The sequence below is a fragment of the Varroa jacobsoni genome, unplaced genomic scaffold, assembly GCF_002532875.2.
Source record: "Varroa jacobsoni isolate VJ856 unplaced genomic scaffold, vjacob_1.0 contig02006, whole genome shotgun sequence".
NCBI classification, from domain to species: Eukaryota; Metazoa; Arthropoda; class Arachnida; order Mesostigmata; family Varroidae; genus Varroa; species Varroa jacobsoni.
The window spans coordinates 32,084-53,722 of record NW_019214736.1 but is presented as its reverse complement, the minus strand read 5'-3'; the positions used below and the strand labels follow the sequence as shown (position 1 = coordinate 53,722).

The window sequence follows — 21,639 nt, the reverse complement described above, 5'->3', positions numbered from 1 at the left end:
ATATATATAAAACGCATGCACCCATGCGTTGTCAACTTCAAATATATTTTAATGTAGCAGTTTTAACTCATGGCCGCGTATATCTTGGTTTTTAGCGGCGCTTCGATGATTTTACAAAAAATGTATAGATATGTGGTCGGAGCTCTTTCAGTAGAGAACCTGTAGTATTGTGAATTGGCTAAAAAGATCCTTCCTAACGCTATCGTTTCACTAACATTTCTCACAAAAGCTAGTTGGCATATGTGGTTGCTCACGTACACTGCAACTGTAAAAAGAATCCGGACATCGATTCAATGTATCGCCTAGCATCTCTTAAAGAAGGCTCTTGAAAGGCTACTAAAACAACCGAACATTCGTGAATTTTTTTAGTTCAGGGAGCGCGAGGTCCGGCTTTCTTTCATAGTCTGTTGTTTGTTCCGAAAATGTCCGTGTTGTTGGGACTGCAATTAATTTTTGTTAGACTATGTTTATATAATGATCACTCTCAACCCTCTGTCTTTGATTGACAATTTGCTATTTGTTGATATGTTACTCTGATGTATGCTTCAAATTTGTAAGTGCATATTTTGTTTGTAATATTGCTGAAAAATGTATGCAATATGTGTCACTACGATTCATCTTACTTGGCATCATAATGATACATTCTTGTTCTTACATGAGTGGCGCGGCACAGGTTAGAATTCAAGTCGCATGATACTTCCTGTTTTACACGCCAACCGACAGAAACTCTCTGTGAGACGCCTCTCAAAAGCACTAATAGGCTTTGTTTGGCTGTCCCTTTCTATGAGCATTGCGCGCCGGGATGTGTAATGACACAATATTGTCGCAATAGGCCTATCGTCTGCTCACTTAAATCCTCCGTGCATGAGACCGTTGGCAAGGCAGTGGAGCCTTCATGGGAAAACACTTCACTCCAAGCACTGGCGGCGGCGGCGCTCTTAGACTGGTACGAACGATTGCGAGCGTAGTTGCGTTTGAGTTTTGTGAAGATAGGAGACAAAGTGCGAAGGAGAGAAAACGCCTAGGGGGGCCAAGGTTGCTAAGGGGATTGTCGATAACGTTAGTAAAAACCCTCTAAGGGAAAAGACCGTCTGCAAGCTATGTGGAGAGAGCTGCGTCGGGATCTGAGTGGGGCATAATTGAGAAAGAGTAAGGCCCTGCGATAATACAACGAGGGCCTTTAGCTTAGGCTCGCTGCGTGCTGCTACTGCTGTTGGTTGTAGTCCAGCTGTCTATCCGTCTTGCGCCTGCTGCCTGCCTGTCTGTCTGGCTCGCAGCACGCGCATGCCCAGAGAGCGCACTTCCAATAGCGGTCAGTGTTCGTTGCTTGTCCGCCGCGTAAGCGCTTGCAACCAAGTCAGACTGAAAGCTCTTCACCCCGTTGTTGAGGTTGTTGCCCACGGCGCCGTCGTTCAGTGCGAAAACTGAGCGAAAAGTACGTCGAGCGCGTAGCAATAGCACACAGACGGCTAACGCCAGCCGCAGTATAGATACAGCAGCTGCAGGCCGAGTGGAAAAGCCAGGCACGGCCATCGCAATTACTGCTACTAGTGAAACCATCATCGTCCTCGTCATCGTCAATCGCCATTCCCTTTTATCGTCACGATTACCAACGCGGTTTGTGTGCGTGTTATATTGTGAGAGCGAGTCAAAGCAATTGACGAAATTGTTCAACACGGACCGACTGAGTGCTACGGCGCTGTCAGCATGACCATTGTCGCAAGCAGGCTTCCAACGACGACGACGTACGCGATAACAAAGAAACAAGACAAAATCAGGCAACACTAGAGATTTTCGAAGAGAGCTTCTGACTGCTCCCTGCGTCTCTCCTACCAGCTCACTACCTGACAATATTTTTCTCTGTCACTCGCATTTAATATTTATTTTTCGTATTGTGCAGTGCGCGACATCGCTTTTATCCACAATACATTATACTACTATATTACAGTTATTGACTAAAATGAAAACAGGACAAATACAGCAGTATCTGAGCAGAGCGAACTGCTTCGGCAGTAACCGCGACGAGAGCCACAAAGCGGTGGCGTAACTTTTGGAATCTGTAATAATCTCTGCAGCTGCCGTAGCAGCAGGCCACGTTAGGCGCATGTGGCAGCTGCTACCGGCTTGCGTACTCTGTCACTCAAACTCTAGCGCCCGCTGCTACGACGCGACTATAATACTCGTTCTACTATTACAGATATCACTGAGCCTTCGGGCGAGTCGTGTCCAGGGAAGTGCCGTAAGTTGGGGCCTCGATCAAGTGTGATCACGCGTAACTACCAACCAGTCAGCCCGATAACGATAACGGCAGACAACGTAAATAATTTTGGCCGCTCGCTTTGTCCTATCTCTGCCGGACCATCGGCTCTCTGCAGCAGTAGCACTGATCTAAATATACATATATATATATATATATATATATAGACAGAGCGCGGCAGTAGGAAAGAAGAAGAAAAGGAGGAAAATAAAAGGAGGGTGGTCGTCGCGGCACTGGTGGTAAGTGCGGTGAACAATCTCGGGCCGACGACATTGGTTCAGGCTGACCAGCACACATATCGTTGATCGGTAAATAAAGAACAGAGACCCACGTCTGCGCCATTGGGATAGATCCTTAAGGAAGCGTACATACGCTAGTATACATTTGAACACAGTCAGATACACAGCGGACTAGAATCTAGAACCTGCGGAAGCAGTGTTGCGGCGTGCGATTGTAGCTGCGGGAAGTACGATAAACCTTGGTGCTTTTCGAAGGCAACACGCAAACCTCCAACGTTAAGTTCCTGCTGCTGCCGCCGTCACCGCCGCCGCCGCCGCCGCCACTACTGTTGCTGCTGGTGGCGACGCCAGAAGCAGCTGGCTGGCCAGTGCTGCCGCTGCTACTGCTATTCGGGTATCTGTCTGTGCACAGGCCAGAAGCGGAAAGAAAAAAGCTTCTTTGGCTCAGCTGGTGGAAGGTCTAGAGAGCGGCCTACTGGTCGTCGGCTGGGGACCCAGCAGTGGCAAGGGTAGCACAACGCCACCACAAAACAGCAAAAGCGCAGCCGCAATCGTCACATCACACCAGACAAGGCAGGAGTCGAGCATTATAAACTTACATACATAGTGGTGGTTTAGGTGGCACGCGCACGTCGCATGCAGCCAGCCGACGGCGGCGGCGGCGGCGGCGGCGACGACGACGAAGAATCATCGCGACTGTCATAGACGGTGCACCAGCACCGTACTAGCGTCATCGTCGGTGCTAGCAGCGCGAGAGAAGGCCGGTCCCTGCTCGTCACTGGTATCGGAAAGCCAGCGAGTGAATAGAACGGAACCAGTGAACAGAGGCACAGGCCAGGAACTGCAGTTAGCCTGCAGGCGGTCGGCCTGACACATTACCGCTCCTCTTCCTGCTGCTGCTGGTAGTGGTAATGGTGGGTTTGTGTGGCGGGGCGACTGAAGAAGGTTTTGCGGCCTGCGCTCGCTTGTGGCCGTTCACGCCAGCAGTTACGGCCAGCATTAGACAATCGGTGGCAGAACCTACTGGCCAGTCAGCCACCAGATCAGGCTCGCCGGCCCCGTAGCAGCGGCGACAGCCACAACAAGTTTAGGGCAGCCGAGGCGATACGCTACAATCTCTATGGCTACGACGGCTGCGAGAGCGTCGTAGGGTCGCAGCCTCTCAACGAGGACTACGACGACGGCGGCGACAACGACCGACAGTAACCGACCGCTGCTGCTACTGCCATAGCTGCGGAAGCTCGGCAGTAACGCGCGGTGTTCGGCCAGTTTGTCGGCTTGGCATGGTCTGGTCCCGAGCCTGAGCTGCCCGCTGAGCCTGATTTCGGGGTGGGTAAAATAAGCGCGGCCAGCCGGCCAGCTTGCTGGCTGTCTGGCTAGCTAGGTGGCTGTTAACAAACGAATGAATAGCGGGCCAGCGAGCACTAGCAGGAAGAACCACGGTAGCAAAAGAAGGCAGCCAGACCTGCCGACAGGCCGCGAAGGCTACCAACAGAGCCGTGGTGGCTCGAACGCCAGCAGCAGCCGCCTGACCGACCAGCAGTTCGGAAGAGGCCGGATCGGACCCATCGGGCGGCAGGCATACGACGGGACTGGCCAACAAGCAGTTTAGTCTCGTCGCCTTAAACCGAGCTGCTGCTGCTTCTTGATCCGAACGAACCCACCGAAGAAGCAGTGTGAATCGTAGTAACACTAACTCACCAGCTGGATAAGCAACAGTAACTGGACCACAACGACATCGATTAGCGGTAACTGATTCTCTCTAAGTTCCAGCTATTGCTCCTCCTCCAGATAGTGCGACCGATCGAACAAGCCACAAGTCCGCAGTCCAACAAACACGCGCGCCGATCGTGTTCGGTAGTAGATCGGCGGCCATCACCATCCGTGTTCGTCACTCGTGCTTTATACTCCTCATTGTTCTCGTCTCGTCGTGCCGAACTGTGCTCAACACACGCGACGCTTGTTACGACAACTGCGGCTATCAGTACTACCGTCGCTATCACTTCTACAGCCATTGTAATAATAGGCGTTATACCAAGAACTACCGTAATAGTACCCACACTAATTATTATAAATAATAACAGCAGCGGCGGCCGCAGCAGGCACACCATCAGCGGTCCTACAGCCGGTTAGAGTTACGCGTAGTATATAGTTGTGTGTGTTCTCCGGCAACACCTCCGGCTACTAGCATTCCGTCTACGTGAGTGTTTATGTTATATACATATATATATATAAAAAAGGAGGAAAGAAGGCAAAGATTAAACGAGGAAGTCAATTTCGTGCATGCTCAAGTCCACGAAGGGAATCACCTTTGGACGTGTTTGTTGTGACCAAGCAATGGATGACCATACAATAGTACAGCGTCATGACAGTAACAACTGCAGGATTACGCGACCTATTCATTGTTATACAAATGTTGAGTGTCTAGTGAGTTAACAATAGTTCTCAGTATCGCTGCAACCAGTAAAATTTTTGTGTCAGAAGTCGAAGTTGGCCACCAACGGCCATTCATACCAGCAGCATGGATGCTATCTCGTATGAGGCTAATTTTCTACTACAGTAACAGAACCTAATTGTTTACGGTGTCCATCTCCCCGTGTTCGCCCGTGCTTCGCCTTGTAAGTTATACCTGTTTGAGTGCAAATATTTGTTCCGGATCGGACGAATTCGACATTGTCTGAAGGCCACCGATAAGCGAGTAAGAGATAAAAGGGTTTTCGACATAATAGATAATTCCGGACATTGTTAGGCCCTCTGGCGATGGTTGTTTGAGTTTCCTAGCTAGTTTGGACAGGTGAAACTTCAGTTGAATACTATATTACCGGTTATAACCGACCCGTGAAGTGATACAAACTGCCGGCCTCCTCATACTTTTTCAAAAGCAATACATTGCAAATTCTGCTCTAAACAATATTTGATCGTTTACTTTTACAACAAAAAAAAGGGTAGGATGATGAAGACAAGGGCTGCAGGAAGAAGGGTGAACCAATGAAAGAAAAACCTAGGTAAGATATGAATAAAAGGCAAATGATCAAGTATTGTTTTAGCGACTTGAAGAGTGCGCTGTGTTCCACTACTACCGTTACTCTAGAGACGATCGCGGATTTAGGTTCTATACTGTTTATTTATTTTCGGTCGGACTTTAACAGCCTCTTTAGGTCATTCATTGTCTCCTGTGGCATGGGGACGGACCGGGCACTAGGCTAGGTTGGCCCGCGACGACTTGTGGCCTGCTACTGGTGACCACCGCCACTGTCTCGAGCTTCGGTCTGCGAGCATCCCGCAGGCCTTTAGTAGCCCCGATGATTGTTCGGCATTTGCACAGCCGCCGATGCAATACGTCGGCAGTTCTTTTGTTGCCGCGACGACCGACGACGACTGGTTGTCTGTGCTTTGCCATGGCCTGCACTCCGCACTGCACGAATTTCGTACCCAGAGCAAAGGCGCAAAGACAGACATAGATAGCAGAGAATGGCGTTCGTATCTCGGTACCACTACGCCGGCTAGCTTGTCGTACTATGAAGGAATTTGAAATCTACTCTTTACGACTACTTGCGATTCCCGCATCTCTCGTCATTTAAAAAAAGTAGGTTTTACGGATGGCTGAAAAATAGCTATGTTGGATGGCCGAAGGAGGGAGTTGCAATGTTACAGGGTGGCGTTGTGGCGCGGAGCCAATAAATCGGTAGTGATTCTACCAAACAAATCGGCATCGTAATCGTATACGCACAGACGTAAGAAAAGGTCTGAGAGATGTCGAAAAGAATATCCAGACGCTTTATTGATATCTCGATCAGGTTTCGGTTATGATCAGTGCTTACTCCATTGGCAAAATTAGTCATAATTCTGAAAAGTTAACGACGCGCCGTAGTTTGTCCAGCAGCTTCTAAAGGCTTATTGTACTTAGACCAAATAATTGACGAGAAATATCAATAGAAATTTGTTTGTGAGCCTTGTCCCACGGAATACGGTCTGAGTATTCATCAATGAGTGAACATTAGACTAAGTAGAACGGCTACGTGCTAGAAGATAATCTGAGTAATCAATTTCTTGAAGCTGCGCCGTCTTATCTATCTAACCAGAAGGGGGCATAGCGAAAGTTATGTGGATGGAGTGCACGCTTATTATTTTGTGCTCATGGGGGGATACGAAGCGAAACACTCGATGGGGAAGTAGGCTACATAGTTGATAAAGATAACCTATCAATGGAGCAGCGAGGTGATACTAAAATAACTATTGACGGTTTCTTATAAGTTTCGCGTACGGAACGCGTCGGGCATTATTGTGCGAGTCCAAACATGTTTCTTTGTCATTCATGTTGTTCGTTCCGTGGCCACAGTTAATGCACGTGCATGTATCTCGTATGCCTTTATCCTTACGAAAGCTCTTAATCCGATGGAAAAATTTAATTCAACATTTTTTTTTTTTTGGAAAGAGATTCTTTTTACAATGAGTTGTCAATTCTGACTTGCTGCACTGAATCTTTGCGCGTCCTGTTTTTTTGTTCGCTGGTTGACGTTTGTGAAGTATACTGACGGATGATTCACTGAAACCCGTTGGTTTGACTACTGCCAATTGCCTGAAAGAAGTGCGCTCCCGGGGAGCCCTACCGCTGCTTGCGGCTTGCCAACGACGGCCTCGTTGGCAAAAGAGCACCGATTTTTTAGGTTGTAGTACTGTTTCAATAGGCAGCAGCCGGCCAGCTAGCAGACAGGAAAGAACGAAGGTGATGTAGGTAGTGAGTCGGGACTGGCGAAGGTGCTCGGCGTGATGGTCCACCGATGGGCTGGGCAGTGGCTATATAGTCAGTCGGTTTAAACGGTTTCGGGCCTTGAGGGTAGATGAGAGAGTCTCGCGCAGTACAGAACAAGGACGATAGATCGCATGCGACCGCCACATGCCACTGGAAAAATGCCATACAGCAAGCGGCTCGAGTGTCAGCATAACGACCATATTGGCGTGCTAGCAATCAGCAGGTAACACTATTGGAGGACACTTCCTTACTTGTTTTCTCTGGTGCAGTGAAGACTAATATCGATTTCTACTAATTTATTCTGGTGTTTCTCTGTTTTGCTTCCAGCCAACATGGTGGACTGATCACATAAGAAGGCAACGGTTCGACAGCTCACGCTCGTAGAAGTACAAGCGAAGATAATCGAACGTAATGCAGCTAACGAAATATCAGTACGCCCCGAACTAGTGATACTGACATCAATACGATAGCACGAAGCCATTGGCATAATACATTCATACTAAATAAACCCACCATTGGCTAGGCATTTAACACGGGACGCATCACGTACATATACGTGCTGTGTGCAATATAATCACAATTTTTTCCCTTATTCAGTCAGTTAGTATATCCAGCCATTGTGATCTGATTCTGAACGCATCAATTAGAAGGCAAAATCAGCATCTATCATAGTGCATCAATCGCGTACCGAAAACAAATCAGGTGCGCTTTCGCCTTTACCTCGGGACCCGTCCTTCACAATTTCTCCCATTAAGTCACGCAACTCATCACGTCCCTACGCAATGCACGGTTAAGACATCGAAACCTATTATTAAAAAGCCAGCTTCAAGCCATAGGAGTCGAACCCACAGCGGGAGACCCTTACTTCTGTTCGATGAGAAGCCACGCCGCCAGATTTTCACCGTCAGGTCCTGTCGTCTACTCTTGTTATCACCGCCAAGTATAGACGAAGCGGGCAACCCTCGCGTGGGGTCATGCTCGCAGCCAGCCTACTACGACGAAGTCCAGCTTCGACCACAGCGCCGTTCGCGTCACACTCACCTGACAGTTACACGAATAGGATAAATCCCGCCGAATTTGCCAATCCTCGTTTCAGCTTCGCGCCCTCAAAGCACAGCTTCGGCTTTCGCAAGGTCTACCCGCACACTTCTATTGAGAAAGACTATTAAACTACTGTTAAGAATTATTGCAAGCGGTTTAGAGAACCGATTGGAAAAACGCGTTGACTCCGTCGAGTGTAAATCCATCTTATGTACAGACTATTATTGCCAGCACTAGTTTGCCTAGTAGACGTAGATCAACAATTCTATTATAACTATTATTATTATAGTTGTTGTTCTCCTTGTTGTGATTATTGCTATTACTGCGACAACTACGGTTATCATAATCAAACTTCTCGCTGCTCGTTTAGTGGCTGTCGATCAGATCGAGGTAGAGGCGCTCACGGGAGGTACGTCATGCACCCACCATGAAAAAGCAGCAGTTGTGAATCGGACTCTATACTAGCCTGCTGACTCCAACAACTTATTATTATTGTTGTTGTTATTACTACTGCCTACTATCACTGTCAGTGCTATTGTTACTGCTACCGTAAAATACACAGTCTCACGTTCGATCAACCAGCCTCTATCGTCTATTTTTGGACCCGGTGTCAACATTTGCGGACTGTTGCAATTGCTTCTGGCCTCGTTCCCTTCGATCAATTAATTTCGTTATTACTGCTATAATTGTTTATATTGTTGTATTATAAACTATAATTGTACTCGTTTCCCGAGCTGCCAGTCATGATGCGGGAGGAGGCTTTGCCTATTCCCGCCACTTCAACATCGGCCTGAGCTCTTGACCTTGGAGGGGTCAAGGTTCTCAGCGATTCAAGGTGGTGACGTCTGACGCGCTAACGAGACACCGTACTGGCACCTTACTAGAACGGGCGGCAGACGCAGCACGCAGCAAAAGCGTGCGTGTCTGCTGCCATGGCTATGATGATGATGGGCGGTGCCGGAGCTAGCGGCGGCGGCGTCGGTCCGCACGTAGTGCAGTCGGGAGGCCGTTTCGATTTTGATGACGGTGGTACATACATCGGCGGCTGGGAAGACGGCAAGGCCCACGGCTTCGGTATCTGCACCGGACCCAAGGGCCAGGGCCAGTACTCGGGCAGCTGGAATTATGGCTTCGAAGTATGCGGTGTATACGTGTGGCCTAGCGGGTCGTGCTACGAGGGCTCGTGGCAAAATGGCAAACGGCACGGGCTCGGCGCCGAAACACAGGGCAAATGGGTGTACCGCGGTGAATGGACTCAGGGCTGCAAGGGCCGCTATGGAGTACGTCAGTCCCTTACCTCGGGCGCCAAATATGAAGGGACCTGGGCCAACGGTCTTCAAGACGGTTACGGCTCAGAAACCTACGCCGACGGTGGTAAGTACTAAAACCACTACTTTTCCCTGACCAACAACTGTATAACATCTACTAATAAGATTTTTGCTGCACTCACCCGTAGGTGTTACGTTGTAAAAAATTAATGGCCGTTTTTCAACGTTCCTTCTACCTTCTACTTTTTTATTATTTTCTTACATCTAAAAGTGGTCCTTTTTCTCCTCTCTAAGCCCGTTGGTATTTCATTGTGTAGTGCGCGCAAGTCTACGTTGAGTTTAGGCTCTAAAAATAAAAACCCTAAATGAAACTTAAGTGTCAATAAATGTGCATTTCCGACGCCAGTTCTATTTTGCCTTTTTATGGAATCAAGAAACTATTGAAGCAGCATGGAATTGTCGCGTGCAGTATTCGCTATAGGCTCCACGCCTAAGCAGCCTGCTCTAGAGTGGCTTGCGAAGTTCAATAAAATGATCTTGAAACTGGAGAATGTATTTAGCCCCAGTCAGCCATCTGAAGTGAAGGAAAATCACCTGAAGGTATTTCGGAAGGAAAACAGCCAGCAACTTATAAACTGGGGCAGAAAATTAACCGTAAACATACGCTCTTCGACAGGCATCTTCAATCTATCAAATGTACGCAAAAATTAGGAGCCTAAAAGATCAGAGTAAGGAAAACAGATGCGACTCGGATCCAACATGTCGCCCATCGCCGAGCAATACGCCGATGCAATAATAAGTTTCTATACAGAATTGTTACCGGTGACGAAAAATGGTGCCTCCACGTCAATATGAAGCAGAAAAAAATGTAGGTAGCATCCGGGAGATAGGCGCTTAGGCCCAGAATAAAGGCAGGTCTTTATCCCAAAAAAAACATGGATTTGGATTTAATGGCCCTGGAAGTGTTCCTTGCATTAGGGAATGTGCGAGAGGATCGAGACAATAAGCCGCAATCTGTATATGGCCTACTTGAATCGAGTGAGTGAGATAATCTAACAAGAAAAGGCCCGATAGACAAGGCAAAGTTCGTTTTCCGCGCCAATGCTAAGGAGTACATGACAAAGGTTCATGGCAGGCTTTTTTGCTTTTACTATAATCTCCAGACTTCGTACCTACACCTTTTTCAAATACTGAAAAACGAAGTTACATCTAGTAATGAAGAGTATTTGACTGGACGAGCTGTCTAACAGCAAACCTGAAAATTTGCAGCCGCTAGATATAAGATGCTTGAAAGACGAAGGAAGAACATAAAGAGCCACAGTGAATACCTTACAAATTCATTCGCTATTGGAATTGGGTAAAACGTTATACTCTTTTTGTACACTGAAAAGCGACCCTTACTTATGTTACAACTGAATATGTGGTTAGAAGTCAGTAGCATTTAATTGATAGAACTGTTATCCGCAAGATCAGACCGTGTATGTGTGACGAATATACATGCGCAACTCGTTTTAATTCTACATAATAGAGTAAACGAATAGCAGACAGATACAAATCTGTGCAAGTAGTAGGGTTTAAAAAACGCTGAACTAGTGACGTCCTCAAAAGTGTGGAGGGTACCTGAAAGAGGCACAATTTGTAATTAATCTATTACTAAACAAATGACTATATGGTCGTCTTACTTTGTCTTGATGAATCTGCACTTGCCTACGCTGATGTGGACATAAATGTATTTCTTAATGGTAGCTCCATACAGAAGGCATCATACCAAAACTTAGTTACAGTAAAAACAAACGATAGCGGCTTAGGCGAACCAACGATGAGTTTAGCTGTGTACGAGTATAATGTTGACTGGCCATATTGGCACCGATACATGTCACATTGCTGTGAACAGAGAACTTTACAGCCAGTCAGATAACGTTGTATACTGTCTTTGGTCAAGGAGCTGGCCAAAAAAAAGCTTAAGCAATATCGAAAAATTCGGTGTACTGCACCTGCGGAGCGCTGCTCGACATTCTATTGCTTACCTGCATATCATCGGTAATACACTCGGTATTATTATTATTATTGCAGAGTTAGTACAAGATGTGGGGCGGGTAATTCTCCTATATAGATATATGGCATTTCCGAACAATTCCATATGATATTTACAGTGACTGAGGATTGAGTGATTCCTAATATCGAATCCATTATTCGACTAGTACATGAATTTGAAGTATAGTCTATTTGTCGTACAAGGCTCCCCTATTAGTAGACACATAAGGGAAAAAGTGTTACGTAATACCCTAGACTAATGAAAAGGGGATATTAGAAACTTAAACGTTTGACATATTTCGACGGATCGCCGCAGACACAGACATATCGTGTTTAGTGATCGAGCGATGAAACAACTGATACAACTAAGCTCAAGCAAAAAACTGATTGCCAGTACCTTTTAAAAGCACTAGCTTTCTTGTTTGACGGAATCAGCTTGCTCAAACGCTTACATAGGTCTGCGGCATAAAAGAGGATAAAAGTCTGTGCGGACACGTATCGGCGTTCATTCTATTGGTTAAATCATAAGATATTAACGAAATTGAGTAAATTATCAATCATCGATTGAGCAGCGCATCCGTAAGCACATAGCGCTCTGGATCTCGTGTTTCAAGCGTATTCTAGAGCCCATGTCATTTACCAAATAAATTTTGCTCTGTTAAAAAGCATGTTCTATTAGTATATTTAATATTGTTTTCTATGGTTACCTTATGAAACCGCTGACATCTTTAGCGTTCTATCCAGAGCGTGTATGTTGCAGAAATTTGCAGGTAGGAGCATTGCCGATTTCATGTTAATAGCGAGAGTAATAATTGACGTTGGGTGTGTGCATAAAACTGTGTTGTGTACACATCTATTTCAATGTAAAGTAAAGCAATGCGATTGATCCTTGAACTTGGAAGACTTCCTTTATTCCCATATGTTTTGTTCCCACTTTATATATATACACTGTTTTTCAACCGATTCAACCCAATTTCTATTTGCGCTTATTTGGAATCGTTCGTTTTGCTAAATCTATGTTATATATGCATACAACTATACGTATATGTAGATGTGTGTTGAAGAAGTGCGCCGTTCGTCGAAGACCGAAGTATCGAGCAGCGGTTGTAGTTTTCATACTTTAACCGCATACATACAGTTACTTTTTTTCTTAAATACACAGCCGTTACACTCTGTAATTCCTATGCTTACAGATTATCAGATATAGTTCACGCTTCTGTAAACCTCGTGTTTTAACTGTCGAGCGTCATCGCTGCGGCGCTTTCCTACCGCCCGCCGCCCTCGCGGCTACACGCTGTCCTTACATTCCCTCAGCGCTGTAGGTGCTTCTATACGGTATACGGTGGATTGATCTCCGCACATCAGCTCTCCGGCTTTTTCCATCACTCTCAAATCTTTGGCTCTAGGCCAAGTACTGCCCCAAACCATGTAGGCCACGACCCGATGCCGTTACCGATTTAACTGGTTGAAGCGACGGTGGACCGTTTTTGTCGGCGATCCGGCTGCTGACCGGCCTGCCTCAAGCGGTAAATTGATTCTGGGTTATTACTAAACTATGGACAACTATGCGGCAGGCTAACAATATATGTCTGAGCGGTTAGAGCCTTTATATGGTAAGCGCGCCCGAACTCATCCTCCATTATATATATATGTACATAATTGCCTCCGGAAAAGAAAACAGGAGAAAATGTCCCTGTGTATTGTCTTCTTGCGTTATCCCAGCTTAGAGGATTTAATTTGCCTTATGTATGTAAAACAATGTCAGCCAATTAATTATCTTTCCCGGGACAGCTTAATCCGTTTAGTGCAATCTTTGGTCATAGCATAAATTTCATAAATTACTTAACAAAGTTCTAAAATAATAATAGGACTTGAACTGTCCTCTGTCATCGACTAATATGAATATTACAGACCCAAACTTAGCTAAATTTTGTCACGCAATCAAACTACGTCAAGACAAAGCTATCGTCTTACCCTATCTTGGAACTTAGCAGACGGCATGATCACTGGAAAAACTGCTGGTGTGTAATAGTTAGTCTAGCCATCTCGCCTCATACCGTAAACTGCCACTTCACCGGTCAAGTGGGTTACCTGACCTGACCGTCCTCGCCTTCTGTAAAACTTCTTGACGTTCCGGTTCTGGATTATTTTTGGCGTGTGATAAACGTTAAAAAATTGAGGGGTTAAATCTCAGGACCGAGGACTTGTCATTGCCGCCGCGCCGCAAGAGCAACTAGACCAGGAAAATAATTCCCAGCAGATCGATTGTTTTCAGTGAGGTGGGACAAGCTGCTGGCTCTTATTGAAACCAAAGGAAGGAACCGTTACTAATACATAACGATAAAGTTCGCCATGGATTCTTACTACCGTCGCATCGCCCTGTTCGGGAAAAGATCATCTTCTCACACTCACATGCAGTTTGTGTGACTTGGTGAATGCTTGTTTGTGTGGGTGAGAGTCTTTGTCAACGACATAATTGCTCGACACAGAGAACAAAGTCCCAAGTGCGATAATTTTGGCATAACCATTTAGCTTGAAAGAAGATGATGTGTTAAAGGAAGTCAGTAGCACGTGTCTCGTACTGCAGTATGTGACCAGCGAATGAACGGCGCTTGTAGCGGCCCTGGACTTTCAGACCGACAGAAAGGCCACCCACAGAAACTGCTGAGACTCTTGTTTAATAGTCCGCCGATCGCTGCTTGTTTACAAACACAGACAGAGAGGACGGAGCAGAGAGAGCCCAGGCACTTGGTGCACTGTCTATACTGTATATACAGAGTGAGCATCTACGCCGGGCTGTTTGGTACTCCAGCTCTTTCTTGAACGAAACGAGATTCCAGCACAGAACAACAGCAAATTCACGACAAAAAAATACTGAAGACTTCAGACTTCATCGAATCCGTCCAAAAGTACATTTCGAATGATCCCTCTGTTTTAATTAGGTCGTTAACGTAGGCGTTATATTCAAGTGGACGTAACATGCAACGGATCGTTCGCAAGAGCCTCAGGTACACGTCACATGTGACAAAAGTCAGACGTATGCTTTCCGAGGCCAGTAAGGCTAAGATGTTTAATCGATGACGCCTGCGCCTTAACTATCGCAAAAAGCAGCAGCAGGTTGGGTTTAATTTTTTTTCTGATAAGAAAATATTTTTCGTTCATACAGAAATTAACCGCAGAAATCACCGCTGGCTTCCTTACAATGCAGAGGATGTGTTTATTATGGGTAAAAGCAAATTTCTAGCCAGCGTTCATGTTCCAAGTGTGATGTTCTGTAAAAAGACGTCATGCAAGCATACCTAGTCCCGACAGGCAAACGTATAATTAGAGAAGTTTTTCTGCATGCTTTATAGACTTTCATGCGACCGCGGGCAGCTAGGGTGCTTAAAGGGAGGCTATCCTCTAGCATGATGGTGCACAAAAAGCTATTTAAATCTCGAAATTCAGTATCAATTGGGAGTCATCGCTAGGGTAAAAAAAATTTGCATGGAGAATTACACCTACGTAAGCCAGTACCTAAGTCTGCTGCTTTTATCGACACTTTCCGTTGAATCTATTGTCAAAACGGACAAAGTATGAAGGGCACACCTTAACAATGAGGATCAGAAGACGGACCACCTAGCGTTCCTGTGCTTCCATATTACTCTTGCTCAAAACCAAGGAAGAAGCCACCGTTTGTGTGGGACGGCCCTTAGCCCATTTGGGTTTTGTTTATCACCTTACACTAAATCGTCAAATGACTTGAACATCATTCGCATAATGTTCCAATGAAATTCATAATATAGGATAATTTTTTTCCTATAATGAAATGCGATCTCCTACTTGATTTCAATTCAGTCATAATTAATTTCTATTAATATTCATAATTAATAGATTATTTGTTATTAGAAAATAGAAAAGTTCTGTGTTAAGAAACGGCAACTTACTATATTGTAATGCTGTGAAGACTGCATGTGATGAATTCACGGATAGGAAATTTAGACTGATTTAAAGGCCCACATCAGATGGTGGGTGTTACTATTAAGAAATTTATTAAGTCATTTTTGAGCCTCAGTTGAAAAGCAGTCAGCTAACAACAGCGGCACCTAAAAAACCATTGATGAACTCATTGAAAGCGATGATCTCGCCTTAAAATAGATGTATATATTGTCTTTGCGTCGATCCGCTCAGTTTTCTGTCGGTGGGCAACGGCGCATTACTAAGTATAATCCGTACTCGTTCAGATAATTCGGGAACTGCGTAATTTGAGGCTTCTCCTTGGCCTGTTATTCTTTACTTATTCACTTTGTTGTTTCTCAGGAGAAGAAAGTATACATGGACTATATCCCCCCAGTATCTGCCGGGCATGTATATACGCTATATAGCATTCACTGTTAGTGAAAACGAAACTCCTGTGGCGCCGTTAACAATGTCCAACAACGCTCGTGCGTATATCCTATTTTGGAAAAGCTGGAAACCTAAAAGGCGTTAGGCAGGTAACGCGGCCGTAACGTAGGCCTTCAAGGTCATCACCAAATAACACAAAGGCGAGTTCGTAATTTCTAACAAGCTACTCCCCTTAGCGCCCGAAAAAAGTCGAAGATGTTCGGCAGAGATTGACCAGTACAGCTGGAGTGTTACCTGCTGCCTTCCGAAGACGATACGCATTTAAATATATACCTAACGCAGCGGCGGCGTAGTCAGAAGCGTCTGGGCGTTCGCGTCCATGTCTTAATCCACTTGTAAGGTAAATAGACCCATAAAAGACGACAAGCATGCTTAAGCATACTACGTATATTACGACTCCACATTAAAGCAGAAACCTATGTATTTTGTGGCGCAAATACTACATATACTTAACATAAAGACTATTTGAACTCTCTATTGACATGAGCTTAAGCACTACTATTGCTACCTGTATTGTTCTTAAACGATAATAATTGGGATATATGTGACTGTTGCAGCCAGTTAATTGTCTTAGCTACATAAGTATGTTAGGTCTGTATTTTTTACGTCATCTTGTCGCACAGTAATGGACAGATCCACGTATTAACAGTCCGCCATACAAGTCTTCATTTGTATGACGCCACCCAAACTAAAGGTAAGAGTGACGGAACGGCAAATATTTCAACTTAAAGATACGTGGTATTTTTCGGTGTTCTAAATAAAGCTATAGCGCATCTCCTGTACTAGTTTTAGGCGCTGTAAGGGTATTCGCTGATCCAGATGATCGTGTGATTTTTTTGCGCTGAATGTTTTGTTGTCTTTGACTTCATGGCACATGTTACTTGTGTAGTTAAAGGTCGGCAGCGTTACCGGTCATGGAATGTGTAACGTCGTTGTCCTAAAAAAAAGTCTGTGTAACGTAGCGGCCTTCTCCTAGTTATTTTGAGGCCCACCTCCGCTAAATCTCACTATCTTATTCGCACATCATTGCGATAGTATTTCACGTTAATGTCACCACATTTCCACAATGTGGACATAAGCATGCCCAGGTGCTAAGGGGCACGCCACAGCGGTTAAACGTATACTTTTCATTTGGTATTCTGCCATGTTTTGATATATAGTAATGTTTTCGTTTAAAATGATCGCTAGCTATTAGTATTTTCTCTAATACGTTTCGCGAGGCTTTTTTCGTCTAACCTTCTTTCGAGCACTCTGGGGCGCTCTGAGGATTACTGAGAACTGAGATTTACTTACGGTGTAGTATACAACAAGAGCTCAACGTGCTGGTTTGTATATGAAACCAAAGTTATGTCACGTGCGAACATTAGTTCTGGTAACTCAAATCATTCCTTTGCCAAAAAAATCCAGTATTGGACGTTGAAAATTTCTTGTGGGCCCATAAAGCAGTGCTTCTGTAAACAGGTCATACAAGATCAGAAGAGTTTTGTCGCTAGTTTTTCGTTCGTATCGAGTTTTTCGAATGCATAGGCCCCGCGGTATATGATCGGAGCGTCTGTCTTAGATAGGCAAGTTACTCATTGCTTGGTTCATGCAGTGATTTTCTAGTCTTTCCCAAAGCTTGTCTCTGAGCTCTAGAATATTTGTGGGACTCAAGGGCATTGGCCAACATGCTTTTGCCGAAGTTTGTGCAAGTGCTATATTCTGTACCATTATAACAGAGATATGTTCTGTTATCTTGGACACAAAATGGCCTCCATCTATGCTTATATTCTGTTTATTACTTACATGTTTTCAACCAGGGGTATCACCCACATCTTGTGAAAGATTATGTCTGATAGCACTTTATTCTCGGGAGAAGTATCCGTGACCGGTCTAGACGCTCATGTCTTACCATAGCATGTCATATTTCTTTCAAAAGGAATAAATAATTTGATCTAGGCCTATATAGCAATGTGAACATTATGTCCTAAAAGGTTATCTCCCAACTAGTGATCAAGTTCTAAACTGTATTGATGCCTGTATATCGGTACTTTCATATCAAAATGAGATTCAAGTTCGTATTGGCTAATAGATATAGAATTATTTCCAACTTCCTGTTGTTTCTTGTCTTTCATGTACGTCGGTATACCTGCAATTGCAACAGGACGCGATTTGTCCTTTCTTAATTGAAGCGGCGGTTTAGCCGAGAGCCTACATAATCATGCCGAATGAATATCTGACTTTGACATTAACCGCACATTCTTACTATCTAAGAAAGTACTTCAATATTCCATCATCTAGAAAGTCCTACAATAATGATTTAATACTATTTAAAAGAGATCAATATAAAACAGATACTGCTTAGCTCTTAATAAGATTATTTGTTATTATCGGTAGTATCCTTTGTGGACAGTATTCCTCCACGGAATGAATTTGCACTGACTTCCCGCTGCGTTTTCCTTCAATGCAGATATGAGCTTTAGCTTCGCGGAAAATTCCGGATTGAGACAGCCAAGTGTAAACAGCTGAGAATGTAGGTACAAGGTTGTATATATAGAGAGTGCAAAAGACCGCCTAATCCGTATTTTCGACCGGTATTTGATACAGCTGATCTTAAAGTGTGTCCAGTTTTATAAGTGAGTAATACCGGAAAGTGAGATAAGAAATAAGAAGGATCTTCACTGTCGTATCACCGCCTGAAGTGGTAGGACTCCGTGAAGAAACGTAGCGTATAATGTGCCTCTTATCGGTCTGGACAGACCTTTTATGTTTCAGTGTGTCGAACCACCCCTTTAGCGAGTAAACGGGCATCCTTTTCTTCTATAGCAGACACTGTGCCTTATTCAAAGATCCTCTGTCCTCAAAGTATATGTACTTAACTGTGCTGTCTAGAAACCGCTGTATCAAACATCAGCAATATACCATTTCATCTGTGAAACACCTGGTGCCCTCCCCTCACCCGCCCGTGAAAGAATGCCCCGTGCGCGCTCTTGCCTACCCCCGTCGCTCGCGGAAGTTTTGGCACAATGGCAACGTATCCTAAACGGCTTGTTTCAGAGCATATTGGGCAAAAGAGGATCCTTTGTTCCATACGAGGCGAAAATAACCTGAAAAATGGCTTTGTTCTTCTACTCTCTTTCCTTTGCTGGCAACATCCTTTATTTCATCTATGATGACAGGCCAACGAGTAAACAAACACGTGTCTCGAAAGGGAACCCGTTCAGTAGACGGACTCTGAACCCACCCCGGTTGCTCAATTTTGGGCTACCCGTTCGGTCGTTTTTCTTCAGTCTATGTTCGTTCCCATTGCGCCATCGCCATGGTCGCTGTCGAGCGGCCCGACACCAAGTGCATCTTCAGCAGACGTCGTGTTTTGCATCAGAGAATGTTTCGCCACCCGGATGTGAGAAGCAATCTGGTCTAAATTGAAGCGGGAAGCAAAGACTGCCGTTTCGAATATATTCGTGCTGAACGTAACAATTCACCAATTAAGAAAGCGGGCTAGACAAAGCGAGGGAGTTTCTCCCTCTGTGGCTGGCTTTCTTACACTAGGATGACTGAAAAGTGTCAGGGTGGATTTTGTGAATGTTGGGGGCATTTGGTCTGGTACAGATATCGGTGTTTGTGTATGATAGCTGAATGCCCAGCGCTGGATGCGGGTATCTCCGTACGTTTGTGCTGAACTAATCGTTCAGTTATAGGCGATAAGATTTGATGGAGCTACTGCGCTTCGATAGATCAAAGAAGGTAAGGATAGCTCGTCCCCTTGAACCGACTGGAGTGAAAGACCCTGGATTCGTTTGTCTGATTGGACTTGATTATCAAATCGCCGTGGACAAGCCACTAAAATACAACTGAGTCGCGCTTCGACTTAAGAAGGAGGAAAAGGAAGAGGTGGAAACAAGAGGCGGAGCGGAAGGGAAGTGACAGCAGGGAACGAAGACTCTTTTGTCGCTAAGAACGTTTTTACTTATGTCGCTGTTCGTCGTCATAGCTTATGTGGTGGTTAATAACATTGATGCCATTGTCATTTTTATCGTTTTCACTCAGGAACATATCAAGGCCAGTGGCTACGCGGTTATCGGCACGGCTACGGAGTGCGGTCGTCTGCACCTTTCGGTCTCGCCGTCCACGGAAGACCGAGTCATCAAGCGCAAGGTACGTTGTCCTTACGTGAAAAAATATTCATGCAGATACGATATAGGAAACATCTATAAATCTCATGAAAAATGAAACACTACAGAAAGGTGGTAAGTTTTGAATCTTATAATGGACAGTTACAGTTTGCAGACCCTCGCGTCGATAAAAGAAAAAAAGCAATAATCTACTGTGACCTATTCGTGCCCCAGACAGTATCTACATTTATGCGCTATGCAACAGTCGGCAGAAATAGCTTCCGGTGTTAAAAAAGATTGTTCACGACGGATCCATCTGGATTTTCTGTTGGATTTATTTATTCTAGTTTATGTTTGTACCACATATTCGACTCAGTGATTTTCCAGGCTTAAGAGGAAAGCTCGTGAGGACAATATCGAAACCATCAAAGTATACCACATTGTATATTCCTAGACGCAAAGCGGGACTGCCCTTGGTATTACCTTACCCTTGGTATTATCGGATGCGACAGTATTAGCTCTTAATGTACCCATTATTCAGTAACCGTTGATTACACTAAATCCTTGGAATCATAGCCGATCTTTGTCGGTTAGGACTCTATGTATGACCGGTCTTTAACTGTAATTAATTCTGGCTCTGGAAGTCGCTCTGTCGTGGAAGCAAATCACGGTCTTTGAGCGTCCGATAGTCAGTAAGAGACTAATTTCTAATAAACATATATATGTATATATATATATATATATATATATATATATTGATTATTATTATAAATCGAAATTATAGATTTATTTAATTAATCGAAATCAACTGTTCATGACGTTCTGACTAAGTGCACGGCTGCTCAAGACATATTGGTATGCGCATACATACCAGAAGGAGCATAGCAGAAAATCCATACTTAATTGAAGAGACACAAACACGTGTTTCTTTTCTTTCTAAGAAAAGTTGGTGATTGTGACTTCTTAAGATGATAGGCTTGGCGGTTAAAGGTAATGTGATTCATGAGAATCCCAGGACAAATCCTATAGTATCAACGTCAGACAAACATTCAACAAGGTTAGTATAGTACTTAATTCAAGTTCCTGTTCTCCTGAGTTCTCCCAGGTGCAGAATACCAAACAGTTCTAGCTTTCTCGATGGTAATAAAGACGGCGTGTGGCTGCAAAAGTACACTGCAGAGCATAGGTGACCCAGTAAAGGTTCCCGTTGTGAGTAAAATCCCGGTCCAACCAGACTCCACGTTAGAAGTGTTCTGTTTAGACTGATCTTAAAGTTGCGGCCAAACCGTGTTGCTCACACGAGGGAAATTGGTACACGGTTGACATATTATGGAGCTATGACTAATCATAATTTTGCGGCGTAGATTTCAATCCATCCCATGATCATATATCTATAGATATATATATATATATATGTATATATATATATATATATATAGGGTAAGCTATAATAAATGTCAACATGAACACATCGGCTTACTTACTATTGCTATGAAGAATGTCTTTAAAAATAAGGATAGAAATATTTTGTCAGGGGCTTCTATGCGTTTTAGGTTCTGAACTAATA

General features: G+C 44.5%; 1 protein-coding gene across 4 annotated transcripts in view; it reads left to right on the top strand.

Moving 5' to 3' along the window:
• The first annotated feature begins 2,994 nt into the window (after positions 1–2,994).
• Positions 2,995–21,639, top strand: part of jp (junctophilin) — a 50,008-nt gene continuing 31,363 nt past the window's right edge. The window contains exons 1-3 of one of the 4 annotated variants that reach the window (XM_022853708.2): positions 2,995–4,696; positions 7,577–9,664; positions 20,008–20,115. In XM_022853708.2, the coding sequence (XP_022709443.1) occupies positions 9,223–9,664; positions 20,008–20,115 (550 nt within the window). In that variant the 5' untranslated portion in view covers positions 2,995–4,696; positions 7,577–9,222. The other 3 variants (XM_086973236.1, XM_022853709.2, XM_022853707.2) reach the window with 3 other exon arrangements.